Genomic DNA, 24609 nt, shown 5'->3' with positions numbered 1-24609 from the left:
CCAATGGAAAAGGGTGGAGGCCTAGTTCCCTCCGACTTCCCCCAGGCTATTAGGAAGGGTCATTCACTCCTAGCTCAGAAGTTTCTAGAACATTTCAGTGACCTTGCCCACCATTACTCCCAATAAGAAAAACGTTTTTGACATCTGGGAGTGGACTGGGGCCCATCCAACCAAGCGGTGAAATAAACCTGGTAAGATCTTAGTTTAAAAAGGTGACAATACCTTTGCTCGGAAGCCCCGGGAGACCAGAGGGAGCACCCCGCGGCGTCTCCCCTGCCCGGGCTGGAGGGGCAGCCACGGCCGCCAGGGTGGGGGGGGGGGACGGGACGGGAGCCAGGGCAGGATGCAGGGAGCAGCACACGGGGGACGTGCGGGCCGCCCTCCCGGCCGTGGGCCTGGGCCGCCTCCGTGGGTGCTTCTGCCGGGCGGGCGCGGGGGCCTCGCCCCAGGAGGCGCCGGGCCGACGGTCAGGCCTTGCCACAGCCATCGCCTGGCGGCGCGTTGTGGCCGGCGGCGCAGTCCAGGGCGGGCTCGAGCCCCAGCATCTGCCGCTGCACCAGCCTGGCGTAGAGGCCGCCCTGGGCCAGCAGCTGCTGGTGGGTGCCCTGCTGCACCACGCGGCCCTTGTCCAGCACGACGATGAGGTGCGCCCGCTCCACCGTGCTCAGCCGGTGCGCAATGATGAGCACCGTGCGCGTCTGCAGGCGGCCGTGGATGGCCTGCTGGATCTGCGGGGACAGGAGGAGCCGGCTCGTGTGGCGCCGCCGCAGCAGCAGCCACCCCCGCCCGCCCCGTTGGCTCGGCTCTGCGCCTCCTCCTGCCGTTCCGCGCTCGGCCCCTCGCTGGCGAGGCCAGGGCTCCCGCGGCCTGCGGCCTGGGCCTCTGTCCACGGGGGCGGCGCCCGGCGGCAGGGGCAGCGCTCAGGGGCCGGCAGCTGGGCTCTGGCCCGTCACCTCTGGCCTCGGTCAGCGGTCGCCCCCAGCCCTGACGCTCACGTCTCCGCCCCCGCTCCTCATTCTCCCGGTGGCCCAGATCCAGCTCCTGGCGAGCCCTGCGGCGCCCCTCCCCCGCACCTCGCTCTGCCCCGTCGCCCCACCTCTGCCGCCTTCCCGCCCAGCTCCCCCTTCCACTCCCCACGTGGGCTCAAAGCTGTTTCATCAGTCCCGCCTCCTGTCCCCCGATGGCTTCCTGTCCCACTTAGGATAAAACCAAACACCCCAGGGAGGCTTAGGGCTGGTGGCAGATGCATGACACTCTCCATTTGTCAAAAACCACAGAGTGCACAGCACAGCAGTGACATCTGACGTGGAACCAGGCCGCAGTCAGTAACAATGCAGCCGCCTCGGATCGTCAGGTGTAACAAATGCACCACGATCTTGGGAGATGTTAACAACAAGGAGGACTGCTTATGGGTGGAAAGGGGGCTAAACAGGAATTCTCTGTCCTTTCTGCACTTTTCTCTAAACCAAAAAATGCTCTGAACAATTAAATCTATTCATTTTTTTGGAAGCCCAACTCTTGACGAGGGCCCGAAGCACGCGCGTGTCCCTCTGGCTCTGTCCTCGCCTGACCTCCAGGCACACTGGCCCTCGGAACCTGCCCCGGGCCTCTGCACTTGCTGCCCGCACCCCAGAGTGCCCCGCAGCTCCCTCCTTCCTCCCGGGGCTTGGCTCATGTGGCACCTGACGACCCTGGTTCTGTGACCTGGGTTCTGTTGGTCGGTGCTCACTGCGGACTCCGGGCCCCTGCGCCTCCGTCCCCCGCTGGCGCCGAGAGGCGGCCGCGCTCCGGAGGGCTTCCCCAGCACACGGCCCTGGGCCCAGGACGCCCCCGCCCCCGCAGCGTCAGCGCAGCCGGGAGGCCTGGCTGCTCGCCCCAGCAAACACCCGGCAGCCCGCGCTCTGAGCACTTGCCCGGAAGGACTTGTACCCGCAAACCCTTCCTCTGTCCCTTGGAGATGGCACGGCAGCGCCCTGAAACAAGAGGGCCTGCCTCAGCCCCAAGAACCCTCCCGGAATGTGTCCTCGTCAGGGTGGGCAGGGCTCTGTCCTGGTCTCCGCAGGAGGACAGGCTCCTGACTTAAACGGCCGCTGGTGGGGTCCCCCTGAGCCCGGCTCCTCCCTAAGGACAGCGGTCACTGAGTCCGGCCTGACCCTGCAGCGCCAGCTGACGTCCAGCTGTTTCTTGGTGCCCGTGGTGACCCCCTTGATATCTCTGTCACACGACTGCTGCACTTTCGACGGAGCGGGGGCCGCAGGTAGAACCCGTGCTCGTGTCCTTGTTTAGTGTCCGTCTTGCCCCCTGAGGTGGAGACCCCATGGGGACGGGGGCCTCCGTCTGGCTGCCCAGTCCGCCGCTGTGGCCCCGGCGCCCGCGAGGAGCACACGGATCCAGAGAGACGAGGGACAAGCACAGGACTGGACCCTCAAACCAAAGCGCCCCCGTCGAGGAAGCTGACGGTCCGGGGAAGCCCCCGGCCATCCCCAAGCCCTGCCCATCGCCCCGCCACCCGCCACTCACCAGGTACTCGCTCTCTGCGTCCAGAGCGCTGGTGGCTTCGTCCAGGATGAGGACCGGCGGGTTCCGCACGAGAGCCCGGGCCATGGCCACCCGCTGCTTCTGGCCGCCCGACAGCTGGGCGCCCTTCTCCCCCGTCTCTGCGGGCACAGGGGCAGGGGCAGGGGAGCGGGGTCGGGGGTGAGGCCAGGCAGCCCTGCGGGCGCGCACGAGGCCCCCTCCCCCACTTTCCCTGCTGCCACGGGGACGGTGCTCTCCGGGAGAAGTGTGGTCAGGGGCGCCGCCGGCTGGGACTGCCAGCAGTTTCGAAACTCACCAAAGGCCGCTCTCCCTCCCTGTCCACGAGAGGCAGGCAAATTACGGCTCCATGCAGTTGGAACCAAGATAATCATTTTTACCCTTTGATTTGGTAAAACCCCAAATGTTTGACAACATGCCGTGCTGGTGGGGGTGTGGGGAGACGGGCGCCCCATCTTCTGGGGCATGTGCGTGGGCGTGACCCCTGTGCTCCCGGGCACGGGCTGCAGGGCACGCGCCTCGGGGTCTGTGGACCCCGACCGCAAACTCTCAGCCCTGCGCCAGCCAACCCGCCTCTGAGTTCCCTGCAGATGAACTCCCCGCGCACAGCCATGCAGGCACAGGCTCTGGCCCCTCACTGAGCGAGTGTTGCAAAAAATAACAAGGACCAAATACCTATGCAGATGTTCAACAGGAAACCAAAGGAATTACTTATTAAGTAAATTATTATAAAACTTGTGTGCTGGGATACCATGTAGCTGTTAAAAAAACAAAACAAAATCCAAAGCAAGCAGAAGGAAGGAAATAATAAATATCAGAGTGGAAACAAAACAAAGACTAAAAAAAAAATAGGAAAGATCAATGAAACTAAGAGCTAGTTCTTTGAAGATAAACAAAATCGATAAACCTTTAGCCAGACCTGTGAACAAAAAAGAGAGCAAGCGCAAATACAGAATCAGAAATGGAAGAGAAGTTACAGCTGATGTCAGAGAACAACAAAGGGTCATTAGAGAACAGCACAAACAACCTGGACCCAGTACACAGTACATTTTTAAAAAGAACACTGCAAACAATGTGACAACAAATTACACAGCCTAGAAGGAATGGATGCATGTCTAGAATCATAGACCCTTCCAAAACTGAACCGGGGAGAAACAGAAAGTGTGAACTGATTACCAGCAATGGAATTGAAGCAACAATCAAAACACTCCCAGCTGAGAGAAGGCCAGGACCGGAAGGCTTCCCAGGTGAATTCTACCAAACCTTTAGAGAAGAGCCAACACCCAGCCTTCTCAGGCAATTCCAAAAGCCTGAAGAGGAAGCTGTGCTGCCAACCTCATTCTACCGCACCAGCCAAAACCAAAGATACAGCAAAAGGAAACTGCAGGCCAATTTCCCGAATTAACACAGATGCAGAAATTCTCGACAGAATAATAGCAAACCATGTTCAAAAGGGTGACACGCCGTCATGAAGTGGGGTTTACTGCAGGGTTGAAGGGTAGTTCAGTACCTGCGAGCCGCTCGATATGACACACCACAACCACACCACACGGATAAAAGTCACACGGCCGCGTCAGCGGACGCGGGGAACGCTTCTACTGCACACCCGTGCGTGCGCGCGCACACCCCCCCTCCCCCAGAGCGACAAGGCAGCTCTCTAGGCGCCAAGGAGAAGGTCATAGGGCACTGTGTTAAGTTGAACACACCAGGTGCAGAATGTAAGGAGCTGTCTCCTTCCTGGAAAAGGGTGGGAGGAAATAAACACAGGCCTTTATATTTGCATAAAGAAACTCCAAAAGGACACGTAAGGAACTAGTAAAAGAAGTTTTTGGTGGGGCAGGAGGAAACCGGGGGTAGAGAAAGGGACAGAATAAAGGTTTCGTTGTATATTATTTTATATACAGTTTGAAACATGTGGATGGCCCCCTTTCCAGAGCTGGCAATTTAAAGTATATTAAATGTAATATAGAACATAAATTATTCTATTGTTCAATGTATTAAACTAAACTATTATTGTATTAATGCATAATTAGGTAGCTAATTAATTAATGTCCTACATATATATTGCTTTCCAATAAGACTGTTTGGGACTGGAGAGGCAGCCACACAGCATCGTGAATGTACTGAATGCCACTGAAGGGCTCGCTGGGAAGTGGTTCCGTTCACGTGGTGCATATCGCACCTGGGCGGGGTTTTCGCTGTCCTAGGAAGGGTGGGCGGGCAGAGGGCCCGTCTGGGGGCCGGGGGGATGGCGTGGGTACCTGTGTTGTAACCGTCCTGCAGCTCCATGATGAAGCCATGGGCGTTGGCCTTCTGCGCGGCCTCCACCACCGCCTCGAAGGGCACAGCGGGCAGGCCGTAGGCGATGTTGTCGGTGATGGAGCGGGCGAAGAGCACCGGCTCCTGGCTCACAAGGGAGACCTGCGGGGCGGCGGGGGAGGCGGCGTGAGCGGCTGGGAGCCGGTGTCCAGCCAGCTGTCCCCAGGACCCTCGCCGGCCCCTGCCCGGCGGACACCGGGGGCCTCAGGCCTGGCGTCTGATCCCGGTGCACCTGGGGCCGCCGCGCTCCGCTGCCGTGCTTCCTTCCCCCCAGGGGAGGAGGCCCCGTCCCTCACAGGCCCTCGGCCATCCCCACCAGCAGGCTGGGGCTGTGACACCCACCACCGTGTCCTCTGGGACAGCCTGCAGTCTGCCCTGCCCTGGAGAAAAAAGAGGGAAAGGGAAGGGGGAGGATCTCTCTGCGAGGGATCCCGTTCTCGCCAGGAGGCAGGAGGGGACCGCACAGCCCGGCCACAAAAGCCTGCCTCCCTTCTAGGGCAGCAATTTAAAGGAGCCGTCAAATAGTGTCCTAGTTGTGGGAAATTTGGCCGCCAAAAGCGAGAGCAGGGAGCACAGCATTGGAACGAGGCCAACAGCAGCATCGTCATCACTGTTATCTGGTTGCCCGTAAGTTGGGGATCGGTTAAATAACCGCCGCGCCTCCACAAAGTCAAATTGCCACACACACAGGAGCATGGTTCTATTTTTCTTTAAAAAACTATCTATGTGTCTTTACGCAGTGGCAGGTGTATATAAAGACAGAATACGGGCCAGAGGGGCGGCTAAACCGGAGGGGAGGCCCCCACGGGGCGGGACTCAAAAGGAGGGGCGGAAGGGGCGCCCACCGCTTCATGAGAAGTTTTTGGGGAGTATGGCTAGATTGCTGTGCTTCATTGCTTTGGGTTTATGAAAATGAAGGTTTTAAATCTAAATGAAAGGAAAGGTAGTCAAGGAGGAAATCCACGTGGCCAACACCCTGGTGGGAAGGCGCTTCACGTCTTCCGTAGTCAGGGGAGCACCAACACTGTGATGAGCTCCCTGTGCACCTCAGCGGGCAACCAACCGTTCAGGGCCGCCACCAGCCGCCGTCGAGGATGGGAAGCAGCCGCGCACGCGAACGGCGCTGCCCGGGACGCCGGGGCCCTCACACAGCGCAGCGGGGCCGCAGCCTGGGGGCACGCACCTGAGACCACTTCTCGGCCACCGGCCCAGGCCACGGGCGCCTGGGTGGGCGGGGTCCACAGCCCGTGGCCTCTACCCCCCGCCAGGACTCTCCAGGGAGCCGCTGCCCCGACTCTCAGGCTCCCGCTGGTTTGCTGCGTGGGGGTGATCTAAACGGCGCCCTTCACAGCGGGTGGCCCTGGGGCAGCGGGCAACCTGAACGCGTCCGGGCGTCCCTGCGCTGATGTGGGTGGAGGCCCCTTTTCTGAAAATCACCCAACACCGCATGGTTGTAATAGCCTCCTTTAAGCACCGGAGGTGGCGTCACTGTGGAGTCACGGGAACGCTCACCCGCCGCGCGTGGGCCGCGCAGCGGTCAGCCCAGCCTGGTGGCCATAACCACTGACGCCGGGGCTCCGCCTCCGCGCCCCGGGGAACAGGGACTGGCCACGTCGGAGCGGCTGGAGTCCGCAAACGCCAGGAAACGGCCCAAATACCCATTAAGAGCAGGAGGCAGAACAGAGCATGACATGTTTACACGGTGAGTTACCGACCAGGCGGGACGACGAGGGAACTACAACCGCGGCTTCACGCTGACGGCTCACAAATAATGTCGAGCGGGGAGCAAGACACAGGCAAGCACGCCCGGCGTGGTTCCCGCCTGAAGCTCAAACCCAGGCAGGACATGGCTGTGCCGTGCAGGAGGCCCCGGCGCGGTGAAGCGAGAGAAAAGCAAGACCACGGGGAGCGTAAAAGGTGGGCAAGGTGTTGCTTCTACTTCTCGCGCTGAGAGGTGTTCCGTCGGTGACTATTTTTGAGCCGTGTGGGTACCGGAGGCTCATCTCTGTGCCCCCTGGGGCTCCCGAGAGTGAAGCTGGGACAGAGAGAGGGCGGAGGGGCAGCAGCGAAGGCGCGGCACCTACCGCTCGGTGCAGGAACTTGTGGTCATAGGCGCTGATGGGCTTCCCGTCCAGCAGCACGCGGCCGCCCTCCAGCGGGTAGAAGTTCTCTAGGATGTTGACGCAGGAGCTCTTCCCGCTGCCCGAGGGCCCCACGAGCGCTGTCACCTTTCCTGGGGACAGGCTGAAGGAGACGTTCTGCAAGGAACGTGCAGACACGGCGTGGGGCCGCCGGCTCCGATGCTCTGGCCCCAGGCCCAGGCCGGCACCCTTCCCAGGCCCCCCCGTGACCCCTTGTCGCGGCCGGGCACTGCTAGCTTCCGGAATGCTGTCCTTTCTAGGACCTGGCAGCACTTTCATACTTGTTTCCTCTGCCAGGAATAGTCTGCCGAAAGCCGCCTGATTGGCTCCTGCTCCTGGTTCAGGTGTCAGCGCAAATGTCACCTCCTCCAAGAAGCCCTCCTTGACTGTTAGAGCATCTCTGCAGGTGACTGCTACCATGCCACCCTTCTGTTAACAATCAGCCTCCTCCAGCTACAGCCCAACTGCATACTTGCGGGGCCTGTCTTGTGTATTCCTGGCTGCACTGCCCTGGCCTGGCGTGGGAGGCATGAGAGACGGGAGGAGGGAAAGGATGGACAGGTCTCAAGCACCCCTCTCACCTGCAGGACTTTGGTGTGGGGTCGAGTGCGGTAGGTGAAGGTCACGTTCTCAAAGTCCACACGGCCCTCCACGTGGTCCGGGGCCAAGTCCCCATCGTGCACCATGGTTGGCTGCCGATCAATGAACTCGAACACCTTCTCGGCCGCCCCCACTCCTTGCATCAGGCCGCTGTAGACAGAGCCCACGGACTGTGGGGGAGGAGACAGTTCCTGTCCCACCGACACCCAGCTCCCGGGACGCCCCCGCCCGAGGTGCCAGGAGATGAAGGGGTTGCAGGAAGAGCAAGGACGCAGCGTCAGCTCTGGGGGCCGCGGGAGGCTGCTGGGGCCCCACCTGCCAGGTCATGACAATAATGAAAAACGAGGACAGCAGTCATAAACCCTGAGACCGAGGAGCCAAGGCCTCGTGGTCGGCAGAGCTAAGCCGCAGGGCCGCCCAGCGGGGCGGGTGCTATCAGCCCCAGAGGAGGAACCGGACGCACAGGGAAGCTAAAGGGGCCCGCCAGGATGTGGCGGAACAGGGATGCGGCCTTCCTCCCTCCACTGCTGGTGCTGGATCATTCCAATTAAAAAAAATAATAATGGGTCTTCATTTATACTATACATCTCCTTGGGCAAAAAAAAAAAAAAAAAAGAAAGCACGATATAAATGTGAATAATAATGGCAATGCATTTTACGGAGCACTTTGGCTATGCTGCCAGGTAGCTCTGTCATTGCCTACTCTTTGCTGATGAGGAAACTGAGGCACGGAGGGTTCAGGTGGCTCCCTGCAGGCAGCACAGCCGGCAGGGGCACGCCTGGCTCCCAGGCCAGGCCCTGGTGCCGCGACTGGGTGGGCGAAGCGAGGCAGGCAATGCTGCGCCCAGGGCCATGGTTCTGCGCGGACGGTGCTGAGCACCGCGTGAGCCCCCCGCGCCCCGCAGCTGTGACTATCACCCTTAATATCAAGGTGTGATGGTGATGATGATGATCATGAAGCGCAGAAATTGCCCTTCAGGCCCCGCACCCCCGGGCCGACCACGGCTCTCCATCGTTCCAGCCTTGTCCTTGCGCATTTACAAATCCACACGCACAATGTGGAGATTTAACAACCTGCAGGTGGGTCTGCAGCGTTGTTGCCGAGGTCACAGAGGCACCCCCCGCCGCGCCTGAGGGCCAGCAGGGGCGGGGCGGAGGATCCGAACCCCCGTCCCCACGGTGGGGGCACAAGTGCCCTGGCCCCTGCCTCAGGCGCTGCTGGTGGGCCCCAAGGGAAGACACGACCTAGAACAGCCTTTGTGTCGAAGCGGGTTCGGACAGGGGCAGCCGTGCCTGCCTTTGGACCCGGGTCCCCACAAAGGTGGAGGTCAAGGCGCCTGATGTCTCTGAGCCTCTGTTTCATCTTCCGAGAAACGGGGGCAGCCCTGAGGCCTCTGGTTTTCCTTTTTGGGGGCTCCTCCGCGATGCCCTGGCCTCTTATGAGCATTTATTTATTGAAATTATTGGGGGGACGTTGGTTAATAAAATTATACAGGTTTCAGGTGTACAGTTCTATGCTACATCATCTGTATATTGCGTTGTGTGTTCACCATCTTGTGAGCATTTTCTGGAATAATCTTTGTTGCTGTCACTTGCTGGTTGTATTATCGGTATGGGTACTATGGTGCTCTCGCCCCTACCGACTTTAGAAGGAGGTCCCACATCCCTCGTTCCCTGGAGCAGCCGTTTAGAACCCTGTTCCCCATCCCCTTCTCTCTCCCCGGAACCCCGGCCCCAAGCCAGCCCCTCACCTCCATGCAGTCTCCCAGGACGAACTCGTAGATAATGAAGGAGATGAGGTTGCCGCTGGTCATCTGCCCGGAGATGACGAGGTGGCCGCCGTAGTAGAGGATGCTGACCTGGACCACCAGCAGCGTGAGCTGGGGACAGAGGCAGGCAGGCATTGGGCACGGCGGCTCGGCCCGCACCTGGTCCTCTGGGCTGCAGGGCGGCGGGGGCGGCGCGGGCGGCGGGGTTGGCGGGGCCGGCGGGGCAGCTGCGGGCCTTCCTCCCACAGGCTGGCGCCTGCCTGTCACCCCCACCCCCGCCCCCGCCCCTGCCCCCGCCCCCGCGTGGAGTTTTCCCTGCAAAGGTCCCCGCGGGAGCGGCCAGGGGCTTGGCTGAGAGCAAGGCTTTCTTTGTTCGGCTCGGCACACACAGCGGACCCCACGCCCTCCGTGAAGCCCCGCGGGAGCTGTGTGTCCCTTTCCTCACGGGAAAGACTGTGGGTCAGACAGGCCGCGCCCACTGGCTGAGGGCGCACCGCGAGCCAGGCGGAGCCGGGCTGCGAGGTCTGGGTTTCCTCGCCGCACCAGGCTCCATAAAGGGCTGTCCGGGGACCCTTGTGTGCCGCCCCCTCCAGCGCCTGGGGGAATTTCTGCGGGAAGGGTGGGAACAGCATCCAGGGCAGCTCGTTCCGGGCCCCCCCGACCCCCCCCCCCCGCCCCAAGCCCAAAAGGCACCCTGCTGGCGGACAGACTGCTGACAGGCTAGCTTGGCCGGACTTCAGGCCCCTTCTCCTTCCTGCCTGGGCACTTTTGATAGCGGCCTGTCCCCTGGTTCCCCTGTAGACCACCAGCTCCTCCTTCCCCTAAACGCCAAACCCTCCGTTTCCCAGCCAAGCTGCTTCCCCAGGAGCCCACCTCCCAGATGTGGCCAGCAGACAAGACCGGGTCCAAGCGCTCGCATCCTCCAGGGAGGGGCTGGCTCACCCCCCAACCCTGGAGGGGAGCCTCTGACTGGGCCCGTGTGGGGGTGGCCTAGGGCCTGCCAGCAGCGGCCTCGGGGCGACTCCCACCTTGGCAGCAGGCGCCCCCAGCTGGGGAGAGAGCTCCTGCTGGACCCCACGCGTAGGGACAGCAGAGGCCGTGTGGGGACGTTCACCTGGAGGCTGCGTTTTTTTCCCCGGAAGGCCTCTCCGCACACACGCAGAGAGCAGAGCGGGGAGAGAGCGAGGCCGAGTGCAGCCGGCCAACGCCCGCGTGCAGGGCCCTGGCCAGTGTTCCGGAGCAAGGACCCCCGTCTTCGTGACGCCCCCCAACCCCGCCACGGCGGGGCCCGCCCGGGGCCAGGGGCACGTACCCCACTGCCCCAGACGTAGTACGTGTAGGCGGCCGCCTCCTTCCTGTTCAGCTTGTACACCTGCTGCAGCTTCCGCGAGTACACCTCCGCCTCCTCCTCCTCGTTGGCGAAGCTCCGGACGGTCTTCATGGCGCTGATGGTCTCCTCAGCCGTGTTGCTGGCCCTGGCCAGGGCGTTCTGGACCTCCTTGGAGAGCCTCTGCGGGGCGGGGGGCAGGAATGGGGCAAGAAGGACAAGGCCCCACACGGGCGGCCTCGCTGTCTCCCTGAGCCCCCAGGCCCCTCTGCGCTTCTCTCCCCGTGGATGGCGCCCTCTGTGCGGGGAGTTCCAGGGACAAAAGGGTGGGACCCAGGCCCCTCTCTCCCTGCTCTCCTTCCGGCTTGACTGGATGGGCTGCGAGGACAGGCTTTAGCGGGGTGCTGGGGACAAGCTCCCCAGGCCCCTGCTCCCGAGGGACAGGGGCTGACCACGAGCTCATCGCCCGCACTCAGAGCGGGTCCTGCCTGGCCGTGCGGTGTTGGGCGATCCTTTCGGAAAAGGGGGCTCCACACCTGCCGGGCACGCATGTCAGCGCAGGGGCGCCTGGACGGTGTCCGGGTTGCCCACTGCCCCGGAGCCACCCCTGTGAGGGCGCCGTTTACGTCGCCCACACGCCGTACGTCAGCGGGAGCCGAGGGTCGGCGCCGAGGCTGCGGGACTCCCAGCCAAGCTCCAGGAGGTGGCGGAGGGCACAGGCGATGACACCTGCCCGGACCGTGGGGTGTCTCTGGGGACGGCTGGGACACGGCTCCACAGGCCTGACCCCCAGGGCAGCACCCTGGCAGCGCACCCCGGGCTTTGCAGGAGTCACCGCACGGAGGTTCGCCAACCAGCCAGGGAGGCTGCCCAAAGGGCCAGGCCTGACCTTTGAGTCACGCCCAGCCATTAAAAGTACGCAGTGTGCTCAGCACCTGGGGGCCCGGCCGTGCCTGAGTCATGTCTGGCTGTGGGCGGTGTGTGGCTTGTGGCCATGACTCGGCCACAGTCAGCACTTCCAGGTATGCGAAGAGGCCCCGCCTGGCTGGACTTGGGGCTGAACGTGAGGCGGGGCCGGAGGTGTGCACAGAGGTGGGGGTGGGGGGGTGGCGGGGCGCAGGGTTTCCTGCCCCATCCCAGGGGGTGGGCTGGCAGGAAGGCAGGAAGGGTGGGGTGCGGAGCGCAGGAAGGGAGCAGGCTCCAGTGCCAACTGATGTATTTACTGTTTCTACTCGGGACGAAAACAGGGGGGCTGTGGCCCAGGACGGCAGGCGGGCAAGAGGGCCCCCTGGGGGGGTTGGGCTCTGCCAGAAAGCGACACGTGGCTGGTGGGGAGTGGAGGCCTTCAGGAGCCGGCCGCAGGTCCCAGGTGCCAAGGGCTCCTACAGCCTCTGCTCCGGGAGCCCGCCCCGCGGGCCTCGGGGAGGGCTCTGTGGCTGTCCCAACCAGCCTGGGTCCCTGAGGGCTCAGCGGCAAGCAGGAGCCTGGTTCAGGCCGTGCTGTGAGCTGCCTGCGGGGGGCGGGGGCAGCAGCCTGCCTGTACCTGCATCCTGGGTGAGGGCCTTGCCCGCGGCGCCCACGCTCACCCCCCCTTCCCCACCCCATGAACACATGCTCTACAGAAAGAGAGCAAACCTCACGCAGAGCGAACACCCAAGTTCTCACAGGGGCTTGTGCCACCTGGCCCGTCACCTCCCTGCCCTCATTTCCCTTCCTGTCCCCTCGCTCACTGCACCAGCCCCTCGGAGGCTCCTCCGGCGCACGCTCCCGCCCCAGGGCCTTTGCACGGGCTGTGCCCCTGCTGGAACGTGCTTCCCGGAGATGACTCGCCACTCAAATGTCACCTTCCCAGAAAGGTCTGTTTAAAGCCACAACTGCCCCCAATCAGTCTCCTCCTCCCTTCCGTCTCCTTGGGGCTTACCTTTTACTGCATTATGTGTGGCTGTTGTTATTTTTGTCATTGCTGTGACATCCTCCCCCCTCCTGCTAGCATGTAAGCCCCCTGAGGGCAGGAGCGCCACCTGTCTCATCCCGCATCTGGGTGCTCAATGACTATTCATTGACTGACAAGGCCTTCGCCGGCCCCCGGGGCCGAGTCCCTTCCGAGGGGTCCCAGGGCCCAGCAGCGCCAGGCGAGCCTACCTTGTAGTACTTGCCGTAGATGTCGGACACCATCATGATGATGGGGAAGCCCATGAAGGTGACCAAGGAGAGCTGCCACGAGAGGCTGAACATGAAGACCACCACGCCCGTGACCTTGACCATGTTCCGCAGGAAGATGTTGATGTTCTGGGAGACCAGGTCGCTGACCATGGTGGTGTCCGAGGTGAGGCGGGAGATGAGGTCCCCTGGAACACAGGCAGCTCAGCTCCCGCTGCAGCAACGGGGCTGCTGCGGCGGGGGCGGGGGCCACCGAGAGGCACCGGGGCGCTCGGCCCCACCCCCGCCTCCGGGGGGTGGGGAGGGGAGGAGAGTAGCTGTCCCCTTGTGGCTTCTCCGAGCCCAACACTCGTCACCAGCCACGTGACATTAGATCCCACAGGAGAGAGGACGGGGCTCAGACTTGTGCCACACGGGGGGTCTGGGACCGAGCTGGAACCAAAGCCGGGTCACCTCCCTATCACTGTGGGCAGTGACTCCCCTCTTCCCTGGTACAGGAATAACGATCGGGGCTGCAGGACGAGGCAGGCGCTGAGGCCCTGTTTCCAGCCGCTGGGCACTGAGCTGAGAGCTTCCCAAGCCCACGGGGCGGCCACTACTATCGCTCCCGTTTCAGAGATGAGAAGACAGAGGCCCGGGGGTGGATGGTGAGCGGCAGAACCGGGCCCTGCACCCAGGCTGGCCCATCTCAGAGCCTGGGATCTTGGCCGGATACTGCACTGCCCTGCCCTGCGCCCCTGCCCCACTCTCCCCGTGAGACCTGGGCCCTTTAGGCCACAGGCGTGGGTGGTCCCGGCCCTTGTGGTTCCCAGAAGGCAGTGGGAAGCAAGGCCTTTGCCACCACGGGGACCTCGGGGGGCCCGGCCGGAGCCCGACAGCGGCCGCAGTTCCCCCCCAACCTCGGGCAGCGGGCCAGCTCCCCAGGGCTCAGGCCGCTCAGAGGACCGCGTTGCCTCCTGGGACGGGCCCATCCTGAGCCGAGCGGCGAGAAAGCCAGCGGGGCTGCGACTACACACGGCCGCCTGTTTTCTCAGCGTGAGGCGGGCCCACCCCGATGGGGCCCAGCCCCGGGCTCCCCGAGGCCCCGGGAGGACCAACCTGTACGATTCTCGTCAAAGAAGCTCGTCTCCTGAGACACCAGTGAGCGGAAGAGACAGTTTCGGAGGCGAATGTTCAGTCTGGCAAATATGAGGGTAAAAATGCCGCCCCGAATACCTGCGGCAAATGAGCTAATTGCAGATAAGAGATGTTATACATGGCACGGCGTCCTTCCGACAGCCCACGACCAGCCCTGCTGCCCCTCCCGCCGCCGGCAGGCCGGACCCCCCGTGGGCTGGAGGCGGGCAGGACCCCAGCCCTGACCCCACTCCTGGGGCTCAGTGCCCAGCAGGAGCCCCCAAGGGGAGGGCCTGGAGGGGGCTGTGCTTATCGGGGGCAAGAATCCCAACTTTGCCGGCCGGACCCTGCTCCTGGCAGGAAAGCAGACAAGGCTGGCCCTTGTTTCCTGCTTGGGAAACGGCCAGGGTGCATGTGTGTGTGTAGGGGGCGATCCTGGAGGAGGGTGTGGCTCGGCCAAATGGACATCTGTGTTGAGCCAGGTTGGTGGTTGGTTGCTATGGTGACTGGCTGAGGGGCGGGTCCACCATGGGCACTTCTGGGGCCTCTCTGGCTCCTTGTCCCCTCAGGAGCTGCCCCTGACCTCAGTCCCCTGCTGTCGGCCTCGGGGGCGGGCGTGGGGTCACGAGCCGGCTACCTGCCAAGGGCCAGCAGACACAGGACAACGACGGCCGTGCTGAACTGCTCCATGCTCTTCTGGATGACGATGCCATCGATGGCCCGGCCAGTATAGTAGGGGAGGAAAGTCTCTCCTGCCGGGAGATGGGGGGCTCAGGGGGCATCAGCAACCACCCTCCACCCCGGGCCCCCAGAAGCCCACGCGCCACCAGCGAACTCCTCTTTTCTCCACGGCGGGGGCGGGGAGGGGCACCCTGTACGGCAGGAAGCCCCCTACTTTTCAGAGGTTCAAAGGGGGACACAGGAAGCATGGGCTCGTCGCTCTGCACCGACTGCGTCAGTGTTAACAGTGGCTCCCAGGCCCTGGCCACAGAGCCAGGGAGCCACGGAGCCTGGGCAGCGTTTCATGCCGTCGGCGCAGATGCAGACTCAGAAGTGGGTTGTCACCTCATCTCACAACTTAGGAGAGGGAAGCCAACAATCTGTGATGACGGTGACGTTTGCCCAGGCCGAATGACGCCAAATTCACTTCCTTCTCGTTCCGAGCGCGCTGGCAACGGCCACCTGCGCCTCTTGGGCTGACACTTCCCAGTTGGCCGGATTATTTCCTACCCACTGGTCTGATTGTTTCTTCACAAGAATCCTGGCGGGGCGGGTGGGCGGGTAGGGAGAAGCGGCGTCACCCCCATTTCACAGAGGTGGATTTATGGACTCGGAGGGGCTGAGTAATTTGCCAGAGGCCACACAGCAAGTAAGAGGAAGGGCCAGGACTCAAGCCCAAACCAGCTTCCGGTATGGGGGGGTCTTGCCCCTTCTGTCCCCAAAGTCCGGAATGCCCACTCTCATCTTATGGAGATGAGGGACACGGGATGGAATGTGGTCGGACCAGGTGCGGTCCCCTGTTTTCACGGCAGCTCTCTCCACGGGCCACAGCCTGGCTCGGGCTGCGCACACAGTAGGCGCTCAAGCAAGGCCAGGGAATGACTCGTGGGCAGCTCCCCGTGACCGGCTCAGGTGGGGCAGTGAGGCCGCCTGTGGGGTTCTGGCGCCCTCTGCTGGCGTTGGCACAGGGACCCTGCGCAGGGTGGCAGCCTGGACGGCCCTGTCCCCATGGTCCTCGGCCAGACGGAGTCCCGGGCCACCGCTGTGGAGCTCCACCCGAGCCCAAGTTCTGCGTCAGGGGAGGAAAGGGCATCTGCAAGCTCCAGCCGCATTTTGACCTCAACAAGCTCCAGCAAATGCCAATAACAACCACGACACGTTTCCTGGGCCCTTACTGGGTACGGGCAGGGTGCTATGCAGACCTCCTTGTCCAACCGGCACAAGAGCCACACAAAACTCTCCGGTCCACCAGCACATCCCGCCAGCTCCACTTTCAAAACTCCGGAATCCGACCACGGTCACCGCCTCTCCTGCCCCGCCCCGGGTCCAAGCGGCAGACCTCGCCTGGGCTACCTCTCTGTTCCCCTCCTCGCTCCCATCAGCCTCCTCTCCACCCAGTGGACAGCAGAGCCTGGGAAACCAAAGTCGGATACTGTCGCCTCTCAGATGAAAACAGTCCTGTGGCTCCTGTCTCATCCAGGGCGACGGTCAAAGTCCTCCCAGCGGCCAGCGGGGCCCTGCCCTGCCTGCCGGTGACTGCTTTCACAGCAGTCGCCTCTGCCCTGTGACCGCCTTCCCCCCATTGGCCCCTCACTCGCTGCTCCAGCCAGCTGGCCTCCCGGCCGGCCCCCCCACAGCCAGACGCCTTCCTGCAGGGAGCGGTGCCGCCCCGGACATCGTCTCCCTCATCCCTTCCCGATCTCCAGCCCCTCCCAGTATCCTGGCAGGCATGGGATTATTGTGCTTCCCATTTTACAGATGAGGAAACTGAGGCTCAGAGAGAGTACATCACTTGTCCAAGTTGATGGAGTTGGGTTGCCATGAAATTTCAATTAATAGGAGACACTCCACATTAAAACTAACCTTTTTCCCCAGGGGGCAGTTTTTCTCTAGATTATGAGGTAGCAGGAAAAGCCGGACCCTCTTGGAGGCTTGTGGACTGAAAACTAAACAACCATCATCTGGCACCTAACCTTCCAGAAGCACTCGCTTCATCTCACCGTGCGTCATCTCACTGAGGCCCCCCAATAAGCCAGCAAACCCCCATTTCGGGTGGTGCTCAGCAGGGCCACGCACACTTGCCCGAGGGCATCAGGGAAGCCAGGGCCTGACCGTGAGCCAGAGCCCCCAACCTTGACCCTGTCCGGCGTGCGCCCACGTCTGCTCAGCTGTATTGTTAGGACGTCTGCGCCCCTGAGCACACAGCAGCGGACGCCGGGGCCCTGGCGGGCGCGGAGACGAGGTCCTGGGGCGCCGGCAGCCCCCAGCGGCCGGGTGGCCAAGCGTTTGCCCATTCAGAGCCCGCCTCTGTGCCGAGGTGTCTGGCCCCATTAGCTCGCGGACCCGCACATCCTGCGAGGCGACGGCGCTCTCGCTGCCCCGTTTTACAGGGGCCGTGTCTGACACAGAGCGGACGGGCGGCTTTCTTACAGCCACACGGAGTCACGGGCGAGCTGAGAGGGTGGGGGGCAGGCAGTGAGAGGAAAGGGGCTGCAGCCCCGCCCGCTCTGGGGTCCTCCTTCCCTCCTCGAGGACGCTCTGGCTCGGGCCGCCCCCAGACTTTGTCCCTGCCAGTTAAACGCGCAACAGCTCAGCACAGCCAACATTCCTGAGCACACGCCATGCTGCGCCCGGCTCTGAGCGTGTCCTCGTCCTGCCTCTGTTCCGGCTTTACAACACCCCCACTTCCGTGGGGAGCTCTGAGACGTTCGATCCCTCGCCCACGGTCACACAGCCGGGAAGCGGCAGGGCCGGGCTCGGACCAGGCCCGGATGCCCCCAGAACCTGTGGCGTTCCACCCTGCCACATCACCTGTCCACCCGTGGGCGAAAGTGGTGCTTTTGGACTGTTTGGACCCCCAGCAACAAATCCGTTGGACATCACACAGGCACAAGTGACTGAAACAAACGCCTCACGAAACCGCACTTAATCTTACCCCAGACAATACACTCGAATGGTCTCTCGTCTATTCTGACTCATGGCCAAAAATGCTTGGACTCGGAGATCCCGCCTCCAGGAACTGATCCTAGAGATATACCCACATTTACATGAAATGTGTGTGGACAAGTTTGTTTATCGTAAGAGGAAAGGACTCAAAACAATCCAAGAGCCCAACAACAGGAGCCTTACTAAATAAGTAATGGTATAACCACACAGTGGTGTATTATGCTACCAAATGAAAGAACAAGGTACCGATTGGGAAAATTCCAGAGTACATTGTTAAGTGAAAAAAGCAAGACACAAACTAGGGTGTAAGAAAAGGGGCGAGGGACGTGTCCTTATGTGTCTGGAGCCACGTAAGGATACTCTGGAAACTTATACAAGAAATGTATCAAAGTGGCTTCCTGTCCACTCGGAAGTTCCCGGAATCTTTTCCTATAGTTAGCTCTGGGGGATCAGGGTAGTCAGAGGCGGAATTAGGAATGAAAGTCTCCATGTGTGCCTTTTTGTATCAATTTGGTGTTTGAACCATGTAAGCAAAGGCTGCAACGTAAGAGGGAAGAAGCGGTCACGGCCCTAAAAAGCGGACCTCCTGGGTGCCCACCAGGCCCCGCGGGTGCTCCCTTACCCAGAGCCGCGATGATGAGGAAGAAGGAGGCTGCCACAAGGAAGGCCACGTCCGGCTTGGTGTAGGACAGCAGCTTCCGGAGCGTGGCCCCCGACGCCTGCTCCGGCCGGGGCTGGTCCTCCCCGGGGAAGCCCTCGGCTTCGGCCTCGGCCCCAGCCCCCGGCTCCAGGGCCTTGCCGCCCGGCCGCACCGTGGACAGCAGCCACCAGAGGAGGAAGGAGGCTGCGAGCGAGATGTAGGTCCAGACGAAGAGGGCCCAGAACCACGGGTCCCGGACCGGCTTGCGGACCTCGGAGAAGAGCAGCAGCTTCACCATGGCATAGATGCCCCCGAAGAGGCACACGAGGGCGATGACCGTCCACGAGGCCCGCAGCCGCCGTGGCCCCAGGGCGCTGTTCTTGGCCACGCCGATGGTGGCCCCCAGCAGCAGGCAGCTGCGGTACAGGCAGGCCGCCCAGAGGTCCAGCACCGAGTCGAAGATGTTGAAGTGGCGAATGTCCTCCAGGAGGCTGCGGTCGAGGTGGCTGAAGACATAGATGGCTGTGGTCACGCCGATGTCTGCGCTCATGAAGGCCAGGGTCACCGCCGCCGCCTTCCACAGCTGCATCCTGCTGGCTGGCGGTGGGTGGCCCCAGGCGCGGGGGCAGGCTCCAACTCACGGGGGCAAAGCCATTGTCTGCGCGGCCAGGGGTTCCGGTTTGCTGCGGGCTGGCTGTGTGGCCTCGAGCAAGTCACTTGGCACCTCTGAGCCTCAGTTTGCTCATCTGTAAAATGGCAATGACAAGAGAGCTGATTTCACCAGGGTGTTGGGAAGATTCCTCTCATTCCAGGACTATTTATGGGGCGCCCTCTGTGGGCCAGACTCTGTCATTGCATTAGGGATTTAACTGAACACAAACGGAGAGATCCCTGCTCTTGCGGAGATGACACAGTGACGCTGGAGACAGAGAATAAACAGAATAGATAAGTGATATAGTAGGTCAGAGATAAGGGCTGGGGGAGAAAAGTGTGGGGTAGGGGATGGAGGGCCATGGGGTGGGGGGTGAGGGCGATTTTCAATGGGCGTCCAGCCAGAGGGGACTGGGCTGTGAAGGTTGCACATGAGCAAAACTGGGAGAGGTGAGGGAGTCCGCCATGTGGCTGTGGGGGGAAGCACACCGGGCGGTGGAACAGACAGCGCCAGGGCCCTGAGGCGGGACTGTGCCGCTGGGCTTGACGAGGCCCCACAAGGCCAGAGAGCGGAGGGGCAGGGACCTGGAAGACGTCGCAGACGAAGGTGCGAGAAGCCACGGGTGCGATCAACGGTCGCTGTTGTCGCTACGACTATTATTACTGTTCATTTCTCCGAACCTGTTTCTTCATGTTTTAGCATGAACATCAGCTCTGGCACCGTGCCTGGCACATAATAACTGCCGCTGGTTGTTATCGCCACATACAGCGGGTGCTTCCTAAATGTTTGCTCAGTCCTCTCCTCCCCGAATAAAGCTTTCCCTTCCGGACCAAGCGGGCGCAGCTGCAGGCCCGGGAGCGCCCCAGCGTCTTCACGTCTGCCTGGAGTTCCCGAACCCTTTCCTCCAGCGCAGGTTGGCCCTGCCCCTAGGCCAGCCCTAGGCCCCTCTGGTTTTCTGGAGCTTCATGTCTGCTTTGTCTGAAGCACCCCCCAAAATGAGTCCCTCAGGACTCAGCCAGGGCCCGGGACACCCCAGGAGCCGCAGGGTCACCGCGGGGCGTGGACCGTGGGCCTGGAGGTGGGAGTTGGGAGTGGGACTGGGCTGGGATGTGCCTCTGAACGCCACCTCCTGACTTGGTTTCATTCTTTTCTCTTGGGGTCTTCCTTGTCCCATTGGCACAACGGGCAAAGCTCTGAAGTCCCCAGGCAGAGGGGCGAGGCACGGGGCACCGGGCGGGGGAGAGGGGGCTGCGTAGGGCCTGGGAGCCTGGAAGGGAGGCCAGCCCGAGAGATTGTCCCCCCAGCTCTGGTGCCCAAACCAGTCACAGAAACCTCACAAAACGCCGTGGGGCCGGGGTTTCCACATCCCTATTGAGTTGGGGAAACTGAGGCACAGAAAGGCAAAAGCATGTGCCCCATTATCACTCTGCCGACAAAGACCCAGGCCAGGCCCTGAGCCTACGTATGAAAGAGCCCAGCACCTGTCCCTCAAGCCTGATGCCCAGCAGGTGCCCGGTCACCGTGTGCAGGTGGGTAACGTGGCCCTTCCTCGGAGCCCGGCCCTTTGTAGTGCCTTGTGCTTCACCCACGTTAGTTCCTTTAATCCTCCCGGAGGCTCTGGGAGACGTGCTCGGTCACCACCCCTGTTTAGCAGGTGGAGAAACTGAGGCTCAGAGAGGTTGCTAACTTGCCCGAGACCCCATAGCTGGTGAGTAGCAGAGCTGGGATGTGAATCGGAACCGTCCAGCTCCAGAGTCTGGACTCGAAACTGCGAAGCTAAACGCCTGTCAGCAGAACAGGCGCTGACAGGGAAGGTCTGTCTAAGGGAAGCGGAGTCGGCCCCACAGGGCTCCGCTGACAGCAACAATGACGACCGCGACAACAACGACAGCAACAGGGCAGTAACAATGGCTGACACTTACGGACGCTAACGTGTGCCTGGCACTGGTCTAGGTGATGTACACGTGTTACTACGCACAAGAACCATTCTGGAGTTGAGAAAATTGAGACGTAGCGAGGTTAAGTGACCTGCCTTGGGTCACGCAGCTAAGAAGTGGCAGAGCTGGATGTGAACCCAGACCACAGAGTCCCGAAGTCTGTGCTCTCAACTCTAGAGTCCCAGTCCTTCCAAACGGCCTCCCCTAAGGATGCTGGGGGGACCCTGAGAGCAGAGAGGACCCGGGGTGCCATGGCCCCTGAGCCCAGCCCTGCCTGCACCCCAGCGCTCCCAGCAGGCTCAAGTCCCCGGGGGGAGGCAGTTGCCTTGTTGGCAGCTGCCCCTCCGAGGGATGCCAGGGCTAAGTGGGACCAAGGACAGCGGAGGGAGCAGAGGCGGAGACAGGGGACAGGCGCCCCCTGCCAGCCCTTGCTCCGCCCCCCAGCCCTGGCTGAGCAGCCACTTCGGCTCCTGTCTGCTGCAATGCAGAGGTCTGGGGAGGCGGTGAGTGGGAGAGCGCGGTCGGAGCTCGGGGGTGCTGCTGGCCCGCTGCCGCACGGGGCTGCCTGGCCAGGCCACAGCCGGTTGGCTGCTCAGCGCCCCTCGTGGGGGGCACAGGGAGTCCCTCAGTCCCCAGAAGGGAGCTGGGGTTCTGAAGTGGGAGGGGAGGCAGATCTGTCAGACACCAGCCCAGGGGCTTGGCCAGCCCTCCATGCCCCCCGCCATCACTGGGGGACTTCCTTCTGACACCCCTCTGCTGTGAGCACTGTCGGCCCCATGTACTCCAAGGACAGCCACCCACCTGGGAGGCCCAGTTGTTTCTCTCACTGAAGTCAACAACATTTTGCACTCCAGCCTCACAGGCTATCTGAACCACGTTTTATAGATGGGGAAACTGAGGTCCAGGCAGGGAGGCAGCGAGGCTTCTCTAGGGTCACCCAGGAAGCTGGACACAGAGCAGCAACAGCACCGGGGTCCCCGGCGCCCCAGTGCTGAGTCCTCCCACGCCAGGCTCCAGGGAGCAGCCTCCAGCTCGGTTCGGGTTACAGCCCTCGGTGGGGACAGGCTGCTCTGTTATTCTCAAGTCACTGGGCAGCAGAGCGAAGGGGACAAGGCCACCAGCCGAGACAGCCATGGGACAGCTGGAGGCATGTCCCTGCTCCTCCTGCGTGACCTGGAGGACTCAGCCAGGTGCAGCTGGAGGGCAAATCGTGGGCACATGGATGATGTGTGACCCAAGGGACAAGGACAAGGTGGTGGCCAGAGGTCAAAGCAGACGCCACCCAGGGTCTGACATGGCACTCGCCTTGACCCCAAACACAGGACTAGCAAGGGACCCCATCCCCCCGGGGGTCCTATCAAAGGCTTTTCCCCCTGGTAGGGGAAATGGCGGCAGGGGCACCTCCAGCTGTCAGCGCACGCAAGGCAAAGTGGGAACAGCCAGGGGACAAGAAGTAACAACTGCGATTGTGCCCACAACTGCTACTGTTCAGGGGGTGTCACTAGGTGCAAGCCAATGGGCTAAGCGCCTGGCACCTCCCAGCTCAGGGGCCCCTCGCCCGGGCCGGGGAGGGGGGCCCTCACAGTTACCACCCCCGCTTTACGCATGGGGGGCAGAGGCTGGGAGAAGCTGACATGCGGAGAGGAGGCAAAGGCAGGACTGACCCCCGGCGCTTCGCTCTCTGGGTGGGCCCTTGCCCGAGGACTGAAAGAAAAGTGTCCCGAAGGACATCAGGGGGCCCGAGTGGTTCGGTTCACCCGGAACCCAGTGAACTTGTCACCCCTCGCGGCGGGCCACTGCCCACTGGTGGGAAGGCCCGTTCAATGCTCAGTGAACACTGGCTGACCAAGGTCAGGCGTGTGGGGTGGTGTCACTGCAGGGTCTCTGGGCCCATGGCCAGGACTGGGCTGGCCCACGTGGTTCCAACCTGACTCGCACCATCACGGAGCCTACTGCATCCCATGCTGGGACTTGGACGTGGCTTCGGGTAACTCGTGGCTCTAGGTGGGGCAACCGTGGAGCCTCCGTGGCCTTCCTACAAGCCTGCTCTTGTCACCTGGCCTCTGTACCAACTGAGGAAGGGAACGGGCCAGCCTATCTCCAGCAGGGGAGAGATAGCGGGCAGAGGGCAGGTCTGGGGAGGCGGCACCCTGTTTGAACTGGGGCACAGAAATCAGGGAGGGCCCGGGGGCCCCCAGGCCTTGTTGCCAGGGTGGATGCAGGAGGAGATTGGGCAGCGACAGCCCAAGGGCCCACGGGGCAGGCGGAGGGTAAGTGTTCGCCAAGGTCGGCCTGCCCAGGAGGCCCCCGGGTGCTCAGGATGTGCGAACCCGCTCGTTTGAGGGCCGGGGTGGGGGTGGGGTGGGAGGGGGCCCTCAGAAGCCGAGCCAGTCCGATCGGGGTGGATGGCCATCCGAGAATCCTACCCGAGAGGCATTCCCACTACTTTCTAAGAGGTGGCAGCGCCTGAGGAGTTAAAAACAAAATGCAACATTCACCCTGCAGCCGTGGAAGAGATGCTGCAGGAGCGGGGGCGGGGGGAGGGAGGGTGGAGTTAGGACTTGCGGCCGTGGACGCGGAGGTACCGGAGCGGGGCCCGGGGAGGCTCTCAGGAGGCTCCCACCTTCAACGGAGATGCCTACTGCACCCCGGGGGCAGGGGGACCCAGACGCCTCCAGCCTGCGCCTCGCTTGGCACCCGGGCCTGGAAATGACCTGGGTCGGGAATCCCAGGTGCCGCGCTCTTACCTGTTACCTTACCTGGCACCAGGTAAGTCGTGAGGAGGGGGCACAGCGGACTCGGGCGTCAGGGGCGCAGGCCCCGCGTCGCTCATTGGAGACTGCGCCCGGCGCTGCGCTCGCTCCGCGGCGTCCGCTCCGCAGCTCCCGCCTCCAGCCCGGGCTGCGCCGCTGCAAGGTCGGAGCCGACAGGCCAGCTGACAGGCGGGGCGGGGCCTCCTGCTGGGCGGGCCCTCCGGGGGCGGGGCCAGAACTCGGCGCCCGCCCACCTGCGGCGAGCTCCGCCCCATCCGCCCAGCCAGCCCTCCGCGCTGGGGACTGGCCTGGCCTGCTGGAGGCATCTGTTCTTTATGGGACCTTTTTCTTTGCTGAGTGGGGATTATGATCCTCATTCGCTCGCTCGCTCACTCACTCAGTCACTCATTCATTCATTCAACAAATACATGCCCAACACCTATTATGTGCCTTGCACCATTATAAGCGTTTGAGATGCAACAATGAACAAAACAAGATCCCTGCCCTTCTGGAACTGATAGTCTGGTGAGGGACTCAGGTGATACGTATAATAAATAAGCCAATTCTATATGTTGGAAGGGAATACATTTTATGGAGAAAAATAGAGCAGAGTGGCGGAGACTGAGAGAGGGAAGGCAGCCCTACGTACTGAGTGAGCGCTCGGTGCTGGGTGCTGGGTGCTTGGAATAGCGCTGTATGTGAAGAAGAGACAGAACACTCTCATCCTCCTGGAGGCGGGGCGGGCGGGGGGACAGGAAATCAAGAAGTAAATACATAAGATAGTTTGTGGTACTGGTCAGCGCTGTAAAGGAAGTAAAACTGGGTGAGGCAAGGGACGGTGCCAGGGGCTACTTTACCTGGGAAGGGCTCTCTGAGAAAGGCGACAGGAGAGGAGAGATGTGTGGGGGAGGGGCATTCCAGGAGAAAAGAACTGGAGGTTGCCTGGCCATCTGAGGAGCAGGAAGGGATCCGTGTGGCCTGAACAGAGAGCTGG

General features: G+C 62.2%; 1 protein-coding gene across 2 annotated transcripts; it reads right to left on the bottom strand.

The window, feature by feature from the left end:
- Window positions 1-467: 467 nt before the first annotated feature.
- ABCB9 (ATP binding cassette subfamily B member 9) lies at window positions 468-23743 on the bottom strand. 2 transcript variants are annotated; one of them, XM_054594365.1, is made up of 12 exons: window positions 23610-23743; window positions 18256-19019; window positions 14605-14719; window positions 13950-14080; window positions 12834-13039; window positions 10677-10874; window positions 9347-9475; window positions 7577-7765; window positions 6939-7112; window positions 4797-4956; window positions 2521-2657; window positions 468-728 (listed from the first exon to the last, which is right to left on the bottom strand). In XM_054594365.1, exons 2-12 carry the CDS (start codon window positions 18860-18862, stop codon window positions 468-470), a joined length of 2307 nt encoding a protein of 768 aa, XP_054450340.1. In that variant the 5' UTR covers window positions 18863-19019; window positions 23610-23743. The 2 variants fall into 2 exon arrangements, with proteins under 2 accessions (XP_054450340.1, XP_054450341.1); XM_054594366.1 differs by having other exon boundaries at window positions 23622-23743.
- Between the last annotated feature and the right edge of the window lie 866 nt (window positions 23744-24609).

The sequence above is a fragment of the Pteronotus mesoamericanus genome, unplaced genomic scaffold (genome assembly GCF_021234165.1).
Source record: "Pteronotus mesoamericanus isolate MK-2021 breed Mesoamerican mustached bat unplaced genomic scaffold, CSHL_Meso_final scaffold_507, whole genome shotgun sequence".
NCBI classification, from domain to species: Eukaryota; Metazoa; Chordata; class Mammalia; order Chiroptera; family Mormoopidae; genus Pteronotus; species Pteronotus mesoamericanus.
This window is presented reverse-complemented; position numbering and strand designations above follow the sequence as displayed.

Bases quoted from the DNA above. Each gene is read 5' to 3' on its own strand.
- ABCB9 (XM_054594365.1), bottom strand. From the start codon at position 18,862: ATGCAGCTGTGGAAGGCGGCGGCGGTGACCCTGGCCTTCATGAGCGCA. The intron at 10,875-12,833 runs GTAGGCTCGCCT...CCCGCCCCGCAG, and splicing joins TCTACGGCAAGTACTACAAG to AGGCTCTCCAAGGAGGTCCA. The intron at 729-2,520 runs GTGAGTGGCGGG...CTGTCCCCGCAG, and splicing joins ACGCAGAGAGCGAGTACCTG to ATCCAGCAGGCCATCCACGG.